Consider the following 20,258-nt stretch of genomic DNA (forward strand, 5'->3'; position numbering starts at 1 on the left):
TTCATATTTTTGTCACATTTTGAAGACTTTATCCCAACCTCAAATATCACAAATTTGTGTCATATTTGTGATTAGTGATTAGCTACTTGAATACACTTACAAAGTGATTACTATCACGTAATATTAAGCATGGATGCTTGGTAGCAATCAATACTCATAGACCTATGAGGCTAAATAATCTTTCATTTTTCACTATTGTAACTAAGAATAATGGAATAGCTAGAAAATTAAGGCTCCATTTGACAGACAATTTCAACAGTAGCATATATTCTAGTATATATTGTGGTAGTAGAGATGTTGAATAATAATGGTATAGTTGATTAGAATCAGAATTCTTCATTAAGGAAAAGGATCGATGCAAGGAGGAGGAAGATTACAATCCCTATATGGGTTGTCTACATCAACGGCTGAGATCGCTCCTTCTGCAACCTCAAATATTTGTGTCATATTTTAAAGGTTTTCTCTCCACCTCAAATATCACAAATTTTTGTCATATTTGTGATTAGTAAATAAATGCTTGAATAAACTAATGGTAGAAACTTTTACTTGTTTTCTTTTTGTCTTTGTAATTTGCAATATGGGGGAGGGGAAGTGGACATGTGGATTTGATACTATAAACTTTTTCTTCTGAGGTTATGATACTTCAGAAGCACGAAGATGTTTTTGTATATGGAAGTTTAAGCATGGTGTAACCCTTGGCTTCTACTGTAATTTACGAAAAATAATCCACAAATTACAAGTTGTATATATTTCATTATGCTTTGTTACTTTCATGTATCTTTTTGACTACAGAGGTAACAGCCCGGACAGTTTTTAAAAGCCGTCCGAACAGTTATAGAAGAAACTGAAACAGAGTGATTTTTAGGCATAGGTGTCCGGACACCTCCCTAAATCTGCACCCCGAGAATTGTTTTAAAACACCCATTTCGAGATTTCTTTCAAAATACCCAATCTAAACAAGCCCTAAACCCCATTTTCTTTCAAATTTCCTTCCTCCCATCAACCTAAGATCATCAATCAAGGTAAGATTGTCCTCTTTCAAGTTGTTTCAAGTTGGATTCATGACTTTTCTCTCTAGCTTACATATTCTTAAATTCCTCTCTTTGTTCTAATCTTTCAAGGTTTGAACCCAAACCTCAACCCATGAGTTCCTACATCATTTGAGGCATAAAGGAAGCTTGAATCCCTTCCTTCTACTTGTTTCTACAACCTTGGTAAGTTTCTTAAACCTAAAAGCTAGTATTTAGAGATGGGGTGATTTGGGATTCTAGGGTTTTATGGGTTTTGTAAATTTGGGGGAAAATATTTAAATTAGATGAAATTAGTGATTTAATAGGTTGATTTAGACTTGTTTATGGTTGTATTGCTAGATTCTATTGTTGATTGGAGTAACAAGCTTGAGTAGGAGAAGTTCAAGAGCTTGGAAAGTTTTGGGTAAGAGAAGGTAATGAGTTCTTGACTTATTGGATTAATTTGTGTTAGATATGTGAAATTGAAGTTGTTTGTACATTGATTGGAGGATGGGTTTACCGAATAATAGGTTGGTTGAGGCCGGGAAAAGTCAAGGTTGAGTATTGATTTACATAGCTAATTTTTGGAGTGCGAGGTAGGGAAATTCCACCTTTGTTATTCTCTTGAATATGTTATTCTATTACGAATGTTTCTCTTTCCCAATGTTCATTAAAATTGGTTCTCGCCTTAATTACACCTAAGGGAGAACAACCCCATTTTGTGATATCCTTATTGTATGATTTGAATTATATTGCATACCCTACTTGTTCAATCTTCCATTAGCATGATTTACTCTTGAACATGCATCATGTAGTAGTATATATATATATATATTTAGGTTGTATGTATACCCTATTGCATAACCATGTTGGACATGCATTGTAATTGCATGGAAGATGTTAGGTATGGACCCGTATATCTCCTAGTTGTGATTGATGTGAAATGTGGAATACCGTTGGGCTGTTCAGGGTTCCCATGACTACGGGAATGCCGGTGGGCCGGATCAGGATTCCATATGTGCTCGAAACACCATGCGATGATGTCGTTGGGCTGTTCAAGGTCCCGATATGTGTAGGGATGCCGGTGGGCCAAGTTAGGATCTCATATGGTGTGATTATATACTTGTGTTTGGTGTACTTGATGTTAGCTATCATATTGTTGCATCTGTACCTTTCTTTAATATTTCAGCCTTATGTTATTCACTTACTCTTTATTATTCCCTACTAGGTCTTTCGCTCACCCTTTTCTTTCTCCTATTCCCTCCTCGCAGGTGAGTCTAGTTCCGGTACCAGGGTCGTGGATCAGGAGGAAGGAGCGTGACATGGATGGACCCCTGGAGAGTGATAGGACTAGATAGTTCTAAACTTGATTTATGTTATTACTATTTTGGTCGTATCTATATTTCTTAGTTGAGACGTTGTGTAATATCCCTATTCTTGAATGGGGGATGGATGGTAGGGAGGGTACTCCGTGTGATCGGGACTCTCGAACCGGGTTTGTGGACTTTGTGTCTTGACGATTTATTTGTTTGCTGGATTGCTATTTGCGTTGGATGCTGATTATATATGTTGCTGTGTGGAGATATTATGTGTGACTGTTAGGTGGCCTGAGGCCCTGCTTAGATGTGAGAATATGATTGATTGTATGATTTGTTAGGTGGCCTGAGACTCTGCTTAGAATTGAGAATTAAACTGTGATATGAATTGTTAGATGGCCGGAGGCCCTGCCTAGGTTGTGATTATATTAGTGATTTTGCTGCGTGTTTACTCCAGATTGGCATCCTCCGTATTATGGGGAGGTGCTGTCTAAATTTGCGGTGATGTGATGATTGAATTTATTATGGTTTGATTTAGATGGTACCAAAAGTAACGCATTCCAGATCGGGGCGTTACACTACAAGAGTCCATTCTCTTGAGTTACATGAAAAGCAATAAACTGGCTTGAGAGGTAATAAAAATTTTTGATTTTTGAAAAAATACTTTAATTCTTTTCCATTGTTTTAAATACAGAGGAAGGGAATGAAAAGCAATAAACTTGATTTACTAAAGGTTCTAGGAGACCTAATCGTGCTCGCTAAGCAAGTTTGTATATACTAATCCTACTGTTACATATATACAACTGCCTACTAGTTATCCGATTTTCCTCATCCTAATCAATCACTCTTCGTCTTTCTGGCTCCATCCATCTTAGCTTTTCTCTTCAACTTCTTTTGCTATAGACCTTAATCATGGTTTTTTTTAATCTTCATTCTCCTAGAGAAATTCTTTTCTTGTTCATCTATTCTGCTTCAGTCTTTATTTGAAGGTTCTTAGTCCAGATAGATTAATTTGTTTCTTAAGTTTCAGGAAGTTGTGTTTCAAGTTTGATTAGCAAATCAATGTATATGGTTTCGGCAGGGAGGTATGCAAGATACAGTTATTTACTTGGTACATGATCAACAAAGAAGGTTTATCTAGCATTTTATGAAAGTTGAAGGCAAAGAGGTGGTGTGGAATCAAGTCCCCTTTGGGAACTTCATTGACAACAAAGACATGGTCAAGAAATTCGTATCGAGAATGTGCCCTACATTGTTCACAGAGACCTTAATCCTAGTATGTAATGTCTTTACTAATGGGAATCCAAGGCAAATCAAGATAGGAGACTTGGGGCTTGCGGATTCTTTGCATGGAAGACGTCTAGGCGCATTCGGTGGTTGGGACTCCATAGTTCATGGCACCAGAGCTGTTTGTGGAAAACTATAATGAGGTTGTGGATATGTATGCTTTTGGGATGAATTTGCTTGAGATGGTGACAATGGAGTGTGATTCTATTGTGAAGACATACAAGAAGGTGACTTGTTGGGTGAAGCCTAAGGCATCGAAGAAGGTGAGGGATGGTGAGGTTAGGGAGTTATTGAGAAGCGTATTGTGAAGCAACCAGGGAGAGCTACTGCTGCTGACTGCTGAGTTGCTTGAAGATCCCTCTCTGATGGGCTTGATGATGATACATATATAGTCCATCAGATCTTCTTTGATGGACTTGGTGATGATACAAAGTCCATAAGGCTTTGCTTGGATTGAAAAATAAATATTAGAGTATAGTTAATGGAGAGAGAGTTAAATGAGGGGACTTATGGGAAGGGGACTACCTTGACTTGGATAGAAAGTAGAGTTAAGGAGAGTTAAGAAATGTGAGTTACAAAAATATCCTTATTAAAATCGAAATGAGTGTAAAACTTTAATAAATGATTTTGAAAATAATAAACAAACTTGTCTCTAACCTTGCAAACCCCCCAAATTAGGGGTTACAAAATATAGAGTTGGAGTTTTAAGTGTGGGGGAATTTCCTCCCTCCTTCACCCCACTTAACTCTCTATTCTATAATCCAAAGAAGATAGAGTTACTCATCCCTCCTTAATCCTCCTTGCTTGACCCTCTTAAATATCAATCTAAGCAAGCCTTAAGTGATTTTTAGAGGGTACGGTATTGACACCACCGAAATTAGTGTGTACTGCTCTCCTTCAATTATGAATTATGTGTCAAAACAGTCATTTTTGAAACATGCGCCACCCGCTAAATAGCCTAAATCCTCTTGGTTCATTAACACCCACCAATTGGAGCTTCCCTTCCCAAATCGACCTAAAATCACGCTTATGCGTTAAGCCTCAAATCCACATTCCTAATCGATCGAAGTCCATCACCTCCTCCCTCAGCCAATCTCACCAGAAATTTCGACGGCCAAGACAACCCTTCTGACGACTAAGTACTCTTCACTCATGTCAAGGAAAGCACGACTTCCAATGTGTAGGACCCGAAGACCCGAGAGAGATTTATGACTTCGTGATTGAACCAAAAGGTGATTCGTGACTTCGGGATCAATTTCTTGGTTTGATAATCAACTTTTTATTGTAATTTATGTTGGGGATTCATGTTTATGGGTTTCTATTATTGAAACTCCAAAATGATCGTTTTTTGGGAGTTTTTTTGGTTCAACCTATGTGGTGCTATTGGTGAGATGAGTGCATGCTTCCTTTCGATTGAGTGGAGTACCATGCTTTTTTTCGGTTGAGTGGAGATGGGTATAGTGGAGGAGGCGATGGACTGGAGGGTGTACATTTATATGTTTGGCACATATAAAGAGGAGGTAAATTGTTGGAGTCTGGTATTGGCACATTTTCCAAAAAAAAAGAGGAGTGAACATACAAATTTCAAAGGTGCGAATACCGTTCCCGATAGGTTGTCGTTGTTTCAAGGGCTTTATACTTGGATTAGAAACCTTGATTTTTATGTGATTCTTTGTTCTTTATTTCAATTGTATAAGTTCATTTTATAGTTTTCTTTATGTTACCATCTCATACGGATATGGCTATCAAAACCATCATATCAACCATATTATAAGGTAGTCAATGATAAGCACAAATCCAAAAAATTTAATGGAAGGAAACTTCGTTTAAATAATAATCACAAGTCACACCGGTGAAATCGAATTGCCTACATTCACTACTTTCACCATTATAAAAACTAAGTCACTGATATGTTTTGAGCAATAACATTGCAAGTCCATCCTGAAAACCTACCTAATACACATTTCTTCTGAGGGCCAAAGACACAGCTACTGGCCAAAAAAGGTTGAACAGAACAATAAAGGGTCATGCGTAAGCACCGCACTCAACCTTCTGAGTTTCACTCAATATTCTTGCAGCGTCTAAAGCTACTTGTCCGCCAACATAGTGCTGTCGACACACAGGCATGTAGACATCAGCCCCTCCAATCAATTCAGTCTGAATCTCCTCTGTCTTCCGCAAGGTAAAAAAGGCACGTTTGCCACATATCTCACATCGAGCATTTAACTTGGTCACAGAATTGGCGAGTGGAATTATGTGAAGAACAGAACCAAAGCTTTTCCTGCCAACCAATAGTCACCATGAAACATGAAATACAGAAACACTTGCAAATGGAGCTAAATCTCTATTTTACCTCAAATAATCACCATCCAGGCCAGCAACTATTATAATTTTGCCATCATGATCAGCAGCTTCACGGCAGAAATCATAAAGATCATCAAAAAATTGAGCTTCATCAATGCCAATCACATCAAGCTGTCAAAACATAATGGTCATAAGTAAACCAACCGAACATAAAAGAAGTTGAGTAGTCAAGACTGAAAATTTCAGCCATTCTTTCAGCATGTAAAGTATAGGGCAATTACTGCTTATACAGTTATATACCCCAACAGATCAAACTTACAATATAAATCTACAGTACCATCGTTCAAGATATGCAATACTACATTTCTGTATTAAGATACCTTATCATAAGCATCAGGACCGAATTTTTGCCTGAATGACGACAAATTTGCCAACGCCGAACAAGGCAACTTCATTCCATCATGTGTGACTATAGAATCCAATCTATATCTTGTATCCTTATTTGACTTTATTACCGCAACACTTCTGCATAACAAACCATAGAAATGGTGAATTACAAGAAAGCCTTTAATTATTTTTCAAAGTTATTCAAGTTCACAATGATAAACAAGCTCAAATTAGTAGACTAGAACATCTCAATCCACCTACTGCAAAATACTGTTACTCAAGTTTGACAAACTATATAATATGTGTGAATTGATATTAATCTCATTGCAGTTGTTAGAAAATAGAATTCCACGATCAAATGGAATACCTAGGGTGCCAAAAGAAGAAGAAGAACAACAAAATTAGATGTATCGATTTAGTATCCTAGGTTAAAACTTAAATAACTAAACTAAAATCCTTCGGCAAGTTCTGAAAGCCATCCCTGACAAAAGTAAACAATTCCAAAGAAAGAAGAAATTCACAGATGGAAATTAGTAAAAACATTGGAGAGATGATAACATTTAACTTGAAGGGTTATTGAAAAGGATAAGATATGGAGTACACGGCTGGAACAGAGACAGAACAAAAGTATCATCAAGCTAAATCTGTGGTGCAGAACGTTACAACTATTAACTGCAACTACACAGGCTAGTTATTTAAATTACAAATTTTCCCTTAAACATATGAGTTATAAGTTATAACACACATAATGTAATAGACTGCCCATGTTACATCCCAATGACAGCATAAGAAAAAGGCGAACCATCACAAGTTCAGAACAAGAAGCAAAAAAAATATAGAAATTCAAATATAAATTATGTTTTCACTATGTGCCAGCCATTCTAATAAACCACAACATGAAATGAATTAACAAATGTAAGCAATTGGTGAAAACCAATTTCATATAACAGACCATTACCATAAAAATAAGTCATGCAGTTGAATTGAACAAGCAGCAATAATTGCTGCCCCTTCAATGGAAACAGACAGAAGGTCCTTTTGCAAAGTTCCGAATGCCATAACAAATGAAAATTGTCTTTAAACATCAAATCACAGTGTCAGCTTGTTGCATCCCCTTTGCTTCGTGAGTAATGCTTTTCAAATTTCAACATATTCCCTGATCGATAAGCATTCTCTGAGTAATGTAATCCTGAACGGTAAGGATATGGAAAAGCATACTAAAATTACATGGCGGTGGCATCTGGAGAATCAATGAAGCCGTCAACAGAAGTGACTAATGAAGAGAAATCAAGAATAAGGCCGGGAACCCACAAAGCTAACCAGAGAGCGGTAAACTGTTTCTTTGCCAAATACTTCTTACAAAGTTTGTCATGGCATGACAGGAATCCAGCCGGGAACAGCTCTTGGAAATTGGTAAATACATAATAGATTATAGGAAAATGATAGAGTTTGTAAGTACCAAATAGCCTCTTTCATCCCACCGATACTTAGTTCCTCGAAAAGACTCCTCAGCTTCAAATTGACTGGCAGCATATTTTCAAATTGACTGGCAGCATATTAGGCAAAACTGAGTCAGAAGCCTGACTAGTACTTTTTAACTAAATCAACAGTATCTTAAACTATGATGTTTTTCTTCAATTGTTCAAGCAGTGGTAACATAGAGGCCAATAAATCTCTGCCGTATCTTTGCCCCACACCATAGCTTAACTATGGTTCAAAAAGAGTAATGTTTGGGGCACTGTATGTGTCTCAGATATCACGCCCCTTTCCCATCGATAGGTTTTCGTAAGTCAATATATCTCCTCAAAGTACTACGTCTGCAATAAGCATCATCTTGTAACCTTCAAGCAGACCTTCTTTCAAGAAGATACACCAGTGCCAAATAGACACAAATACCAACTTTTTTCTTCAACATGAGTTATTTGCAGTTTATATCAGAAACACAGCCCACATCATTTAAAACACAGGACATTTCATTAATCAGTTCATATATTTCCACAGATTGGTGATGAGATTCATCACCCTTTAAAAAGTAGTGGACATTGTTTTGAACCCAAATCCTGCTATAGCCAGGCTCCTTCTGTAACCCTGTATTCCTCATCATCAACCTAACTTCAGCTACATTGTTCCAAAATCCATGGGTGGCATAAGCATTAGATAAGACCACATACTTTCCAGAATTTTCTGGTTCAAGTTCAAAGAATTTCTTTGCTGCAAGCTTTATCATATCTATGTCTCCATGAATTCTACAAGCCCCAAGCAAAGCACCCCATATACCTGAGTGATCCATACAAGGAGATTTCAAAATAAAATCATAAGCCTCTTGCAATCTCCCAGCACGTCCTAAAAGATCAACCATTGCTGCATAATGCTGCCCCCTAGGTCGGATCCCATAGTCTCTTGTCATTGACAAGAAATAGTCCCAACCTTCATCAACCAAACCTCCATGGCTACAAGCACAAAGAACTGCAAGGAAAGTAACATCATTTGGCCTCAAACCTTCATTTTTCATCCTGGAAAATGATTCCAGAACCTCCATAACTCTTCCATGCTGTCCATAACCAGATATCAAAGCCGTCCAAGTAATCACATTCCTACTCAATGATTTATCAAACACCAAATGCCCATCAGAAATACTGCAGCATTTGAAGTACATGTCTATGAGGGCGCTATTGACTACAACATTTTCCTCAATATGGCTCTTTATCATGACACCATGGACTCGCTTCCCATGCTCCAGTGTCGCAAGAGTCGCACAGGCTCTAAAAACTGATGCAAAGGTATACTGGTCTGGCTTCATACCATTCTCTCTCATCTTGTAATACACATGCAGTCCCATTCCGTCAAGTCCCTTCTGTATATATCCAGCAATCATTGCATTCCAAGAAATTAAGCTTTTCACTGACAATATATGGAACAAAATCTTAGCAGTTTCAAGATCCCCTAATTTTGCATACAATATCAACAGTTTAGTTTTTAGATATTCGTTGGGAATAAACCTAACAACTACCATTTGTGCGTGGATTCTCCTCCCTTTTTTATATTCTTTCCTGTATATGCACTCCTGCAATAGAAGAGCATAGGTTCCTGAGTCCACCCCCAGCCCCGTACCCCATAACAGCCCGACAGCTTGGCTCAATCTCCCCGAAACACAAAGTTCTCTTAATGTTTCGTCCAAGTGAAACCACTTCTTACGTCGCTTAACCTGAAAGCTGATAACACCTTGCCAGTGACAATTGCATTCAACCAGTAGCATAAAATTTAAATTTCATCTTCAGCACACTCTTCATGAAAAAAAAAAATGTGAATGCAAAAGAAACATTTCTTCAAGGCGGACAAGAGAATGAAGCCCACAGAAACAGATACAAAAAACAAAAACAAACATTCGAAGATACTAATTACAAACAAACAAAAATAAGCAGAGGCAAAACTAACTCTCCATGAAAATTATAAGAAACTGAGTTCTCCAGACTCGATAAAAGCTACATGAACATAAAAGTAGCCTATATTCAAACATTAAAGGGCAAACTTTGAGCCAAACCGAAATCGTACAACATAAAATTAACGCAAAACAAAGCCCAACGAACCTGCCATTTTCGCTCTCACACTGAATGCGGCGGAGAAGCGTGGTAGTTTTGCCAGCGAACATAGGGCCCACAATCACATGAATCTCCCCGTCGGACGACGAGCCAGAGGATTCCGATTGCAGCCTCCGGTTGTGGATTGAAAAAATTGGGAACTTGGGTAAAATCATTCTGGGTTTTGTGTGGAGAGATATGGAGCTCTGAAGAATGGTCGGAATCAAATTAGAGGAGGATTTGGATGCCAGAGAGAAGACACCAAAAGGTGTGGCCTTTGAGAGGTGAAGAGAAAAGGGTGAGGCTGACATAAGAGACTTCATTCTTGAAATAGTCAACATTAAGAGAGAGAGATGAAGAGAAGGATAGGCTTTAAGGGGTTTTGCTCGTGGAAGAGAGAAACATGGGAAGTCCGTCAAATTTAGGGTTGAAGGGTTTAGGGAAAAATAGAGATGGAGTTGGAGAGAAGAGAAGGGTTTAGGGATTTTTGTTTTCCCCTGTGAAAAACAGAGATCATCATATAATTAATCATAAGGGCTACTCAATAAGTAAATCCACATTGTTATTTAAACCCCATATTATTTTTTACACCCCCATCTAGTACTAGTTAACAATTCTTCTTTTCTTTTCTATCAGAAATGATGTTGGAATTGTTAATGCAATTAAAAGTCTCATATTACTTCTTACACCCTCATGTCATGTCAATTCATGTCTGTCCTTTCTTATTTGCTGTTACACTCCCTTTTTGCGTTAAATGCATGCAACTCTTTCCCCAACATGTAGTAGGCTCGTGCTTGTGGCCATTTCTGACATCTGAAGAGGTTTCTGGTGGTCACGTGGATCATAACTTTTTTTTTTAAAATCCAGCTATCACACAACTTTCAATCCAAAAAAGGAGTAATAAAAGTAATTTCGAATTTACTTTCCCATTTTTAGGTAATAAATTTATTACTAAAACCTGTATAATAATTAAGAAAGGATTAATTTTTGGTTAATTATAATAATCAAAAGATTGATATATGTGTGATTTAGTGTCATTGAATAATATCTAATATTGAGAAATTAATAAAAAAAATTCTCTTATTTTTGGAATTTTTATTCTAATGTGACAATAACATGCTGTTATTATCACATTAGAATAGAGTCGTAATAACTAGTTATACATCTAATAACTGGTTATTAGTAGTAATAACAAGTAATTAGTAGTAATAGCAAAACGGTGTTACTATCTAAACCATTGAACCATAATGGGAGGTATCGGATAATCGTTTGTCAAGGCAACTTGGATAAAGTGATTATTATTAACGAACCCGATAGTGATAATAACGTGTTCATGCGACGATGGAGGCATTGATCGTAGTGGCAAAAATGTCAAGCACTGTTCAGAACTAAGAAGATGTAATATGACATTGTACCATGAAGCAATCAAGTGACCTATGTCTGACATTGTCATCCAGTTCTGAAGATAGTCATCCAGTTCTGAAGTGATCCTGGTCTATCTGATTCCCAAAAGTTTAGTGAGTTGTAAATGGAACATGTCCGATCATAACCACCAAATAGTTCAACATACTCTGTCCAAAATGTTCTTAACTCGTCAATCAAGTTTTGTCGGTCGTTTACCCATACATCCTCTCCAAAACCAAGTAATCCAGCAATAGCCCAGAAGCCACAATTTTCATCAGCTCTTACATCTTTTACGAACATAATGTAAGGTTGCAATATAGGTGGGAACTGACTAAGATATACATGCTCATAGGCAGTTGACCTCGATCTTGAAATCCTTTGCGTAGGAATTGGTAGAGTGTTGTAAATAGATGAACAACTGTATCTACCTGGTTCTTGAGAATAACACAAATCTTCCTGCTGAACGAACTCGTTATTACCACTAATAACTAATATTACTTATTAACACTAACACTAGGTATTGTCACTTACTAGTTATTATCACTAATTAGTAGTTATTATCGCTAATAACATGTTATTACCGCTAATAACATGTTATTACCGCTAATAACATGTTATTAGATGTATAACTAGTTATTAGTGGTAATAACTGGCTATACATCTAATAACTAGTTATTAGTGATAACTAGTAATTAGTGGTAATAACTAATAAGTGGTAATAACTAGCTTTAGTTGTAATAATTAATGCTAGTTATTAGTAGTATTAACTAGTTATTAGTGATGATAACTAGGTATTACTGGTAATAACTAGGTATTAGTGGTGATTACTAGTTATTAGTGTTAATTACTACTTATTAGTGGTAATAACTAGTAAGTGGTAATACCTAGTTTTATTTGCAATAACTAATACTAGTTATTAGTGGTAATAATTAGTTATTAGTGATGATAACTAGGTATTAGTGGTAATAACTTGTTATACATCTAATAACTAGTTATTAACCACTTATTAGTGGTAATAACTAGTTATTAGTGATAATAAATTAATGGTATGTTTTGTAGTTTATTAAGAATTTAATTTATTTCATATAAATATTTCATTTAAATGTAAAGTTGGTGGGTCCCACGATTTTAAAATAAATGAACAAAAAGTTGACTAAAGCATGTGGGATCCATGATTAACAAAGAATAAAAAAATAAAAAATATCCCTCATTGTGTCTTTTCAATAGGGGGTGTAAAAAGTAAAAGTGGAGGGTCTCAAAAGCATGATAAAGTCGTTATTTTCTTTCTACATTGTTATACACACAGATAGATATGATATGAGATGAGACAGCCCACTCCAATCCCAAGAACTGTCTAATCAATGGGGTGTAAATAGTAAAAATGGGGTTTAAATAGCATCACTCTAAGTAAATACTTGTTCACATTAAACACTTCAAGAATCAAGTCTTCCCATTTATTTTATTTATTTATTTTAAATTGAAAGCAACAAAATTTTATTCACTTTTTTTTTTCTATTTTACTTTAGGGCATCTGCAACAGAGGTCTCAAATGGGGTTAATACAACTTTTGCACATTGAAAGATAGTTAGTGTTTTAATTTTCACACCATTATTTAAAATATTTCAATTTGGTCACCTAATGATAAAATTGTTTCTTTGGCAGATTTTCTCACTTTTGGGTAGTCAAACTGCACATGTGGCAATCAATATTTGGACAGTCAACATGCCACATGTGCAGTTTGACTGTCCCAAAGTGAGAAAATTTGCCCAAGAGACCAAGTTGAAACAATTTTATCATTGGGTGACCAAATTAAAACATTTTAAACAACAGTGTACAAATTAAAATACTGACTATCTTTCGATATGCAAAAATTGTATTAATGGATATACATATCCATAATCGTTGATATGCATGCCCATTTCAGAGGTTTTGATGTAGTATGCAACTGAGGTCGGAAATTTGCGACCTCAGTTTTAGTTCCCAAATTTATGACTATGGAGAGGATAGAGAAGGGGGTTGCAAATTTCCGCTAGAGGGAGAAAATCGTTGTTCAACCGTCGATTTCCTTCACCGCTTTCCTTTGGTTGGCTGCGTAGCGCAGGGATCATTGGAACTTGCACCGCTTGACTCGTTAACAGGGCTGCTCCTTTTCGCGCTTAGTCTAGAAGGAGGAATTCTATAGCTCGGTTTCCCATTGAAAGAAGAAGATAAGGCCATCATAAAATCTGTTGAGACACGTGGCCTTATCACATTTGAACAAATTTATTTTCATCAGATGTTAGCCACGTACTAGACACATTTGATATTAGGCCACGTGTTAGGTTACTTTTAATCAGATTTTAGGCCACATTTGACGAAATGATCAAATTATTGTAATGAAAAAATATTCAAAATAATTAATGACACAAAAATAGAATATATATATATATATGGATAAATAAAATGGAAACCCATTATGCATACCCATTGTTGGATTGGGCTACAATCAAAATATGCAGATGGATATGCACAGTACAATTATGCACACTCATTTTTATCTCTTGTTGGAGTTGCCCTTATACAAGTCTACCTTTAATATTTCTTTCCCACATATTTACCTTAATTATTCCTCAAATAAGCTTTTAATATTAAGATGATAGGAATCCATGAGACAAATTAACACAACAATTACCTTCCATATGATGAATCATGATCACATGTATTTATAAATTTCAACAGGCCTTTTATCTAAGTCTCGATGCGATTGTCTGCATGACCCACACATCAGCAGTTGGGGTTCAAGTTGTGATGTAGATGGCGAATGTCTGACCTACAAAAAAGCAAAGGGAGTGGCCCTTCACGGCTCAGAGATATTCCGACGCTCAAGTCAGTGTCTTTCTCAAAAATAATCAAATGATCAAATGTCACAATTCAGAGTGTATATCTCACCTAATGTCGATAGTTCCTTTAATAGGCATTGTGAGATATTTGTTGGGATTATCTTATTTTGGTTGTTGAGTTTGTTAGGATCTCGATTTGATCCTGGCATTGAGGTTGTTGTGGTTGTTTAGGTTGATCATATAGTTAGAGTCGTTGTGATATGAGGATGATTAAGCTCAAACTCTGGATTGACTCCTGATTCCTCCTTGGGTTGACCATATGAAGCTTCTCGACAATAGGTCGTCCATCTATATGTCAACTATCATATTGACTAGGCATGACATTTTTTATTCATCCACAATTACCTCCAACATTTACTCAATTTTTTGCTTTCTTAAAAAAATGTGAGCTAAAAACTTAGACTTGCTTGTACCTTGTCTTGAATTGAATAACTTGACTTCATCATTTTTCATTAACTTCTTTTTTTCTTCTAAGATCTACCACAAAACTTCTCTCTTCTTGTTAGGACTTATGTCCCACATCGGTTAAAAACCAGGCAAAGTGCCTGTATATAGAAGCAAGCTCTCTCTCCCCTTGATAGGCCTTTTAGGGGGAGGCCCAAGGGGGCCCAGATTTATTACATGGTATCGGAGCAGGTGTGCGCTCGTCCCCGATAAGAAGTCCACTCGTTGGGCCTTGGGCTTTGATACCCAGTCCACGAGTGCGGGGGAGTGTTAGGACTTATGTCCCACATCGGTTAAAAACCAGACAAAGTGCCTGTATATAGAAGCAAGCTCTCTCTCCCCTTGATAGGCCTTTTAGGGGGAGGCCCAAGGGGGCCCAGATTTATTACATGGTATCGGAGCAGGTGTGCGCTCGTCCCCGATAAGAAGTCCACTCGTTGGGCCTTGGACTTTGATACCCAGTCCACGAGTGCGGGGGAGTGTTAGGACTTATGTCCCACATCGGTTAAAAACCAGGCAAAGTGCCTGTATATAGAAGCAAGCTCTCTCTCCCCTTAATAGGCCTTTTAGGGGGAGGCCCAAGGGGGTCCAGATTTATTACACTTCTCTTCTATTCTCTCTCTTTTTATTTATTCGTTTTTTAACAGACCACGCTTTCTTCGGCATGGTCTGCCATCACCTTGCTGACCACACAAGTGGAGATCTTGTTTTAAATTTTTTATCAAACGGACCACGTCATGTCAAGCTTGCCAACCACATTTTGATATCATGTTTATTGTCAAAAAAAATTCTAAAGAAATATATTAATAATCATTATTTTTTTAGGTAATTAGAGATAAGTCTCTCATTTAAAATTTTGTTTCAATAAAAGAACTCAAATAAGTTTTGTTCCATAAAGATTAAAACAATATTTCATAGAGGACAAAAAATATAAACATTTATTTTACAGACAAAAATACCCTTATCTTCTCTATTTGATATCCAAATTGAATCTTCATCCTTCGATGGCTATTCTGACTAGCCAATGGATAGGGATGATGCATCTAAGTTTGGCGAACACTCCCGTGGTGGTTGCTTGTGGTGGCGTTGTCTCCGGTGGTCAGATCGGGCTATTTTATTCACGGTTGGCCGAGACTTTAATGTTGGATTCTGGTAGAACCAGCAGCTGATGGTGGCAAATGATGGCTGGGGGTCTGTCATTGTCCTCTAGCGTTCTCTTTGATGGGTCGGTGGCCGGATACCGTCCACTATGTCTATGGGATCTGCTGACATGTCATCTATTTCGACCTACTGATATTTTATTATATATGTTTTATCATATATGTTTTACTGTATGTATTTTATTGTATATATTCTATCATATCTATTTTATTATATCTGTTTGACTAAAACACGAGAATTTTATTTGATCATGTTGTCACAATAAAGGTTGGAACACAAAAAATTCAATGAAACAGATATAATATCAGTATATCCAAACACATATATAATATTAACATATTCAATTTTTGATTTTCTCTTTCTAAACACATATATTTGATTCAAGAATAAAGATCTAGAGGAAGAGATCGACAGAGGTAGGTCCTCGGTTTTGGTGCGAGATCATGCGATGTAAGTCCTCGACTTTAGTGATGCCTCTTCAGTGCGAGATCATGCAAGGTAAGGTAAGTTTTTGGCTTGGATGATATCTCTTTGTCAAATTCATCCAAGGTTGGACCTCAACTTAAAATGATGCTTTTTAGGCAAGTTTATGCGAGACTGGATCTCGACTTGGAATAATGCTTCTTTGGCGAGTTATAATGATGTCTATTTGGTAAATCTATGCGAGGTTGGACCTTGATTTGGAATGTTGCCGTTCTGGCAAGCTATGCAAGGTTATCACTTGGCTTAGGGTGATGCCTCTTTGGAAAATTTATGTGAGGTTGGACCTCGTCTTGTAATGATGCTTTATTGGTAAATCTATGTGAGGTCAGACCTTGGTTTGGATTGATGCCACCTTAGCCAATCTATGCGAGATTGGATCTCCTCTAGAAATGATGCCTCATTTGAAAATCTATGTGAGGTTGGCCACCTAAAGTAGTGTTCATCCTTGATTTATTGAAAAATCTTGGTGATTGGTTCATTGAAGTTCATTTATATGGCTTTATGAATGGACTTCAATCCCATAGGTGACTATTTATTACCGCTAGACTCATAAGTTATTTTGTTATCCTCTTCTAGCTTCATATACTTCTTGATCTTTTCCTGGAGTTCATTCATCCTCCTTGGTGACTCGATGGTTAATCTTTCCCTCAGCTTACTATCTTTTGAGAGCATGAGACAAAAGTCACAACTTTTGTTTTATTCTCGCATTCCTTTAAATTTGTATAAACATTCAAAAAATGAGAAACAAAGTTTCGTAGGAACTCACATCTTCTTTGTCGAGTGGAGAACAACATATCAATAGTGACCCCTTCTTTAGTATTGGCTATGAACTTTGACACGAAAATCGTGCCAACTCCATCCAAGATGATATTGAGTTTTGAGGGACCTGATGGAGCCATTTCATAGTTGTCCTTCCCAAGCTGGATGGGAACATCTTGCATATCAATGCATCATAATCTGCCCACAACATCATCTTGTGGGTATAAGTATCAATATGAACCATTGGGTCTATATTCCCATTATAGACTTTGAATGTTGGGGGAGTAAACTTGGTTGGAGGAACCTCGTGCCTGATGGACCTAACAAAGGGAGTCACGATCATTCTCATCAAGGTTTGCTCTACTTTCTTCTAAGCATTCTACCTTGTCTCACAAGTTTTCCTTGCATTCCACAACCTTTCAAAACTTCAAGACGTGGACTAGTGTCGCATCCAAGACATGTTGTCTCATGGTATTTCTAGACTCATGGAGGTGAAGCGGCGTTGCATTCTCCTTGCAACAAGGGAATGCCCTTGCCCCCACCTCGTCTCACTAGATTCCCTTGGGTTCCGTGACCACTATAAACTCCAAGACGTGCACCGACATCACTTTCAAGTTTTATCGTCTTTTGATCTCTCTAGGCTTAGGGACGTAGAGTGACGTCGCACCAACCATGTTCTTCTCCTCGGGGTGAGACTCCTCTTTCTATGGGATCTCTTCATGCTCCGACTCTTATGGTCATGGGGCCGTTTTGGGCCTTCATTCTCCACGCTCCTACCCTTGCCTAGGTATGTCGGTTAACTGATGCTTGCAAGGCACTTGCCCCGTCATTTGATAGAGTGAAGCTTCTCCATCATTTTCCTAAGCTCATCTTGCCCTTGTTGGAGCTCTTCTTTCTCACGGCACACTGCTTCCTCGATTTCTTCCTCTAAAAAAAAATCATGTTTTCATCTTTCTCCAACTAGATTTCCTACCTCTCCTAGCTTCGGGAGGGGATATTTCTTCCAACCTTGGTTCTCACTCTGATGTTTCTTTCATGATGCAACTCAGAGGTTTCACCAGGAAGTACTCGCTTCCCACAGATGGCGCCAAATGTCGATACGATTTGTTGCACTTCCCACGCTGTCAGTAGTTGGGGTGCAAGTTATGGTATAGATGTCGAATCTCTGACCTACAAAAGAAAAGGGAGAGCAACCATTCGTTACCCGAGGACACTCCAACGTTCAAGTCAGTGTCTTTCTCAAGAATGAATCAAAGTATCAAATATCGCAATTTAGAGTGTGTATCTCGACTCAGGTCGATAGTTCCTTTTATAGGCATTGTGAGACGTTTGCTAGATTATCTTATCTCAGTTGTTGAGTTTGTTAAGATCTCATTTTGATCCTAGCGTTGAGGTTGTTGTGGTTGATCCTGTAGTTAGGGCCATTGTGATATGAAGATGGACCAACTCAATCTATGGATTGACTCCTGATTCCATCATGGGTTGATTATACAAAGCTTATCCACGAGAGGTCTTCCCTCTATGTGCGAGCTGTCATGATGACTAGGTATGACATTTTTTATTCATCCATAGAGGCCGACATCGGGCCGGGCCAGGCCGGGCCTGACCTTCAAACTAAGGCTCAGGCCAGACCGGGGCTCCTAAAGCTCGGCTCGGGCCTCGGGCTTTGGGCCTTTCGGTCGGGCCCGGTCCGACTTTGACTATTTAACATTTATATATGTATTATATATTTATATATCAACTGCAATGTCTATATATATATAATATATATATTATATATATAAATAATGTATGGTGCTATTGGTCGGGCTCGGCCTCAGAAATGGAGCCCAATCCCGTCGAGGCATCGGGCCGAGCTACCCAAGCCTGATATAATTTCGAGCTGGGCGGGGCTTTGGCCCGCGGGCCAAATGGTTACCCATCCATACTAGGCATTGACCAATAATGGATCAAACTAAGTTGATTGATAATGAACATTCAACCTTTAATTAATAAAATTTTGATTTATGCAAAAGAAATGTGAAGTCTTCAAAGTGTGCAACACCATCTTTTGAACAACAATTAGATTTAGAGGCACTTATTAGTTGATAAGCCGACATGCAATTTTAAAATGTTGGGCTATCAAGTTGTTTAGTAAAATTATCCCAAAAGAAAAAAAAAATGAAAAGGGAAGAAACCTAATTAAAAATTAGAAAAATTAGAGATAAGTCCCTTAATTAAAAATTTTACTCCAATAATGACACTCAAATAAGTTTTCTTCCATAAAATTCAAAAAGATTACAACAATATTCCATAAAAGACAAAAAGATATAAATATTTATTTTATTGACATAAATACCCTCATTTTTCCCATTTGATACCCAAATCGGATCTTCCTCATCAGGTAGCTGTTTCGACCATCCAATGGGTGGGGATGATTGCACATAAGTATAGGGAACACTCCCTTGGTGACTGCTTGCGGTAGCGACGTCCTCAGTGGTCGGATCGATGATAGTACACTCTGCTCGTGGATATGCTTATATGTTATCTGTTTCGACTTACTAATATGATATTTGTTTTATTATATCTGTCTTATTATGTCACACCCCATCCCAGGAACGTGACTTATTGGCAACACGTGTGTGTACCCACGTGCCCCCACCTAAAACAGAGACTCAAATACTATTAACTCACCATTATACCAACACAATTTTAAACAAAAATTCGACAGCACCTCCCTGTATATCGGAGAATGCCTCCTGCATAAAATATAGCAATTAAAATCAACCAATTCTTAAACCATCAAACTAATCATCCAGGGCCTCAGGCCATATCCATTATCAAACTGACACACATATATATACTAAGGCCTCCGGCCAAACCATCCCAAATTATCGTTCATTCATAACAATATGTACCCGTACGTATCACAGTACACAACTAAGCCAAAGACTAGTCGAACACCAAAACATAAACACTACACAAAAATAATAAAAAAAACAAACCATCACACTAACACTAGTCCAGGCCATCCACATCACGTGCCTCCCTGCTGATCCGTAGTCGGAGCACTAGCGCTGGTAGCTATATCACCTAAGGAGGGGGAAAAATAAAACTGTGAGTAGAAGGCCCAGTAGGGATATCGAATAGGAGTCTAAAACAAGGAATAAGGCCGGAATATTATAAAGAAATAACGCAATGCAACAATATGTCATATCGTCAAACAAATGCAATCCACACATCTAACCGAGCCATGTCGCTAGAGCC

The 20,258-nt window shown here is 37.6% G+C and overlaps 1 protein-coding gene across 2 annotated transcripts; it reads right to left on the minus strand.

Annotated features, from left to right (window-relative positions):
- Window positions 1-5,399: 5,399 nt before the first annotated feature.
- On the minus strand, window positions 5,400-10,395 carry LOC119988352 (thymidine kinase a-like). 2 transcript variants are annotated; one of them, XM_038833354.1, is made up of 4 exons: window positions 9,892-10,393; window positions 6,298-6,442; window positions 5,967-6,088; window positions 5,400-5,894 (listed from the first exon to the last, which is right to left on the minus strand). In XM_038833354.1, the coding sequence occupies exons 1-4, from the start codon at window positions 10,221-10,223 to the stop codon at window positions 5,639-5,641; spliced, it is 855 nt and encodes a 284-aa protein (XP_038689282.1). In that variant the 5' UTR covers window positions 10,224-10,393; the 3' UTR covers window positions 5,400-5,638. The 2 variants fall into 2 exon arrangements, 1 of the variants encoding a protein (XP_038689282.1); XR_005465587.1 differs by lacking the exons at window positions 5,400-5,894; window positions 5,967-6,088 and adding an exon at window positions 7,263-9,516 and having other exon boundaries at window positions 6,305-6,442; window positions 9,892-10,395.
- Window positions 10,396-20,258: the final 9,863 nt, after the last annotated feature.

This window comes from Tripterygium wilfordii, chromosome 21 (genome assembly GCF_013401445.1).
Source record: "Tripterygium wilfordii isolate XIE 37 chromosome 21, ASM1340144v1, whole genome shotgun sequence".
Taxonomy (NCBI): domain Eukaryota; kingdom Viridiplantae; phylum Streptophyta; class Magnoliopsida; order Celastrales; family Celastraceae; genus Tripterygium; species Tripterygium wilfordii.

What these genes read in the sequence shown, in the direction of transcription:
- LOC119988352 (XM_038833354.1), bottom strand. Translation starts at nt 10,223, where the DNA reads ATGTTGACTATTTCAAGAATGAAGTCTCTTATGTCAGCCTCACCCTTT. An exon ending in GTCCTGATGCTTATGATAAG is followed by an intron (nt 6,089 to 6,297) that starts GTATCTTAATAC and finishes ATGTTTTGACAG; the next exon opens with CTTGATGTGATTGGCATTGA. An exon ending in CTGGATGGTGATTATTTGAG is followed by an intron (nt 5,895 to 5,966) that starts GTAAAATAGAGA and finishes ATTGGTTGGCAG; the next exon opens with GAAAAGCTTTGGTTCTGTTC.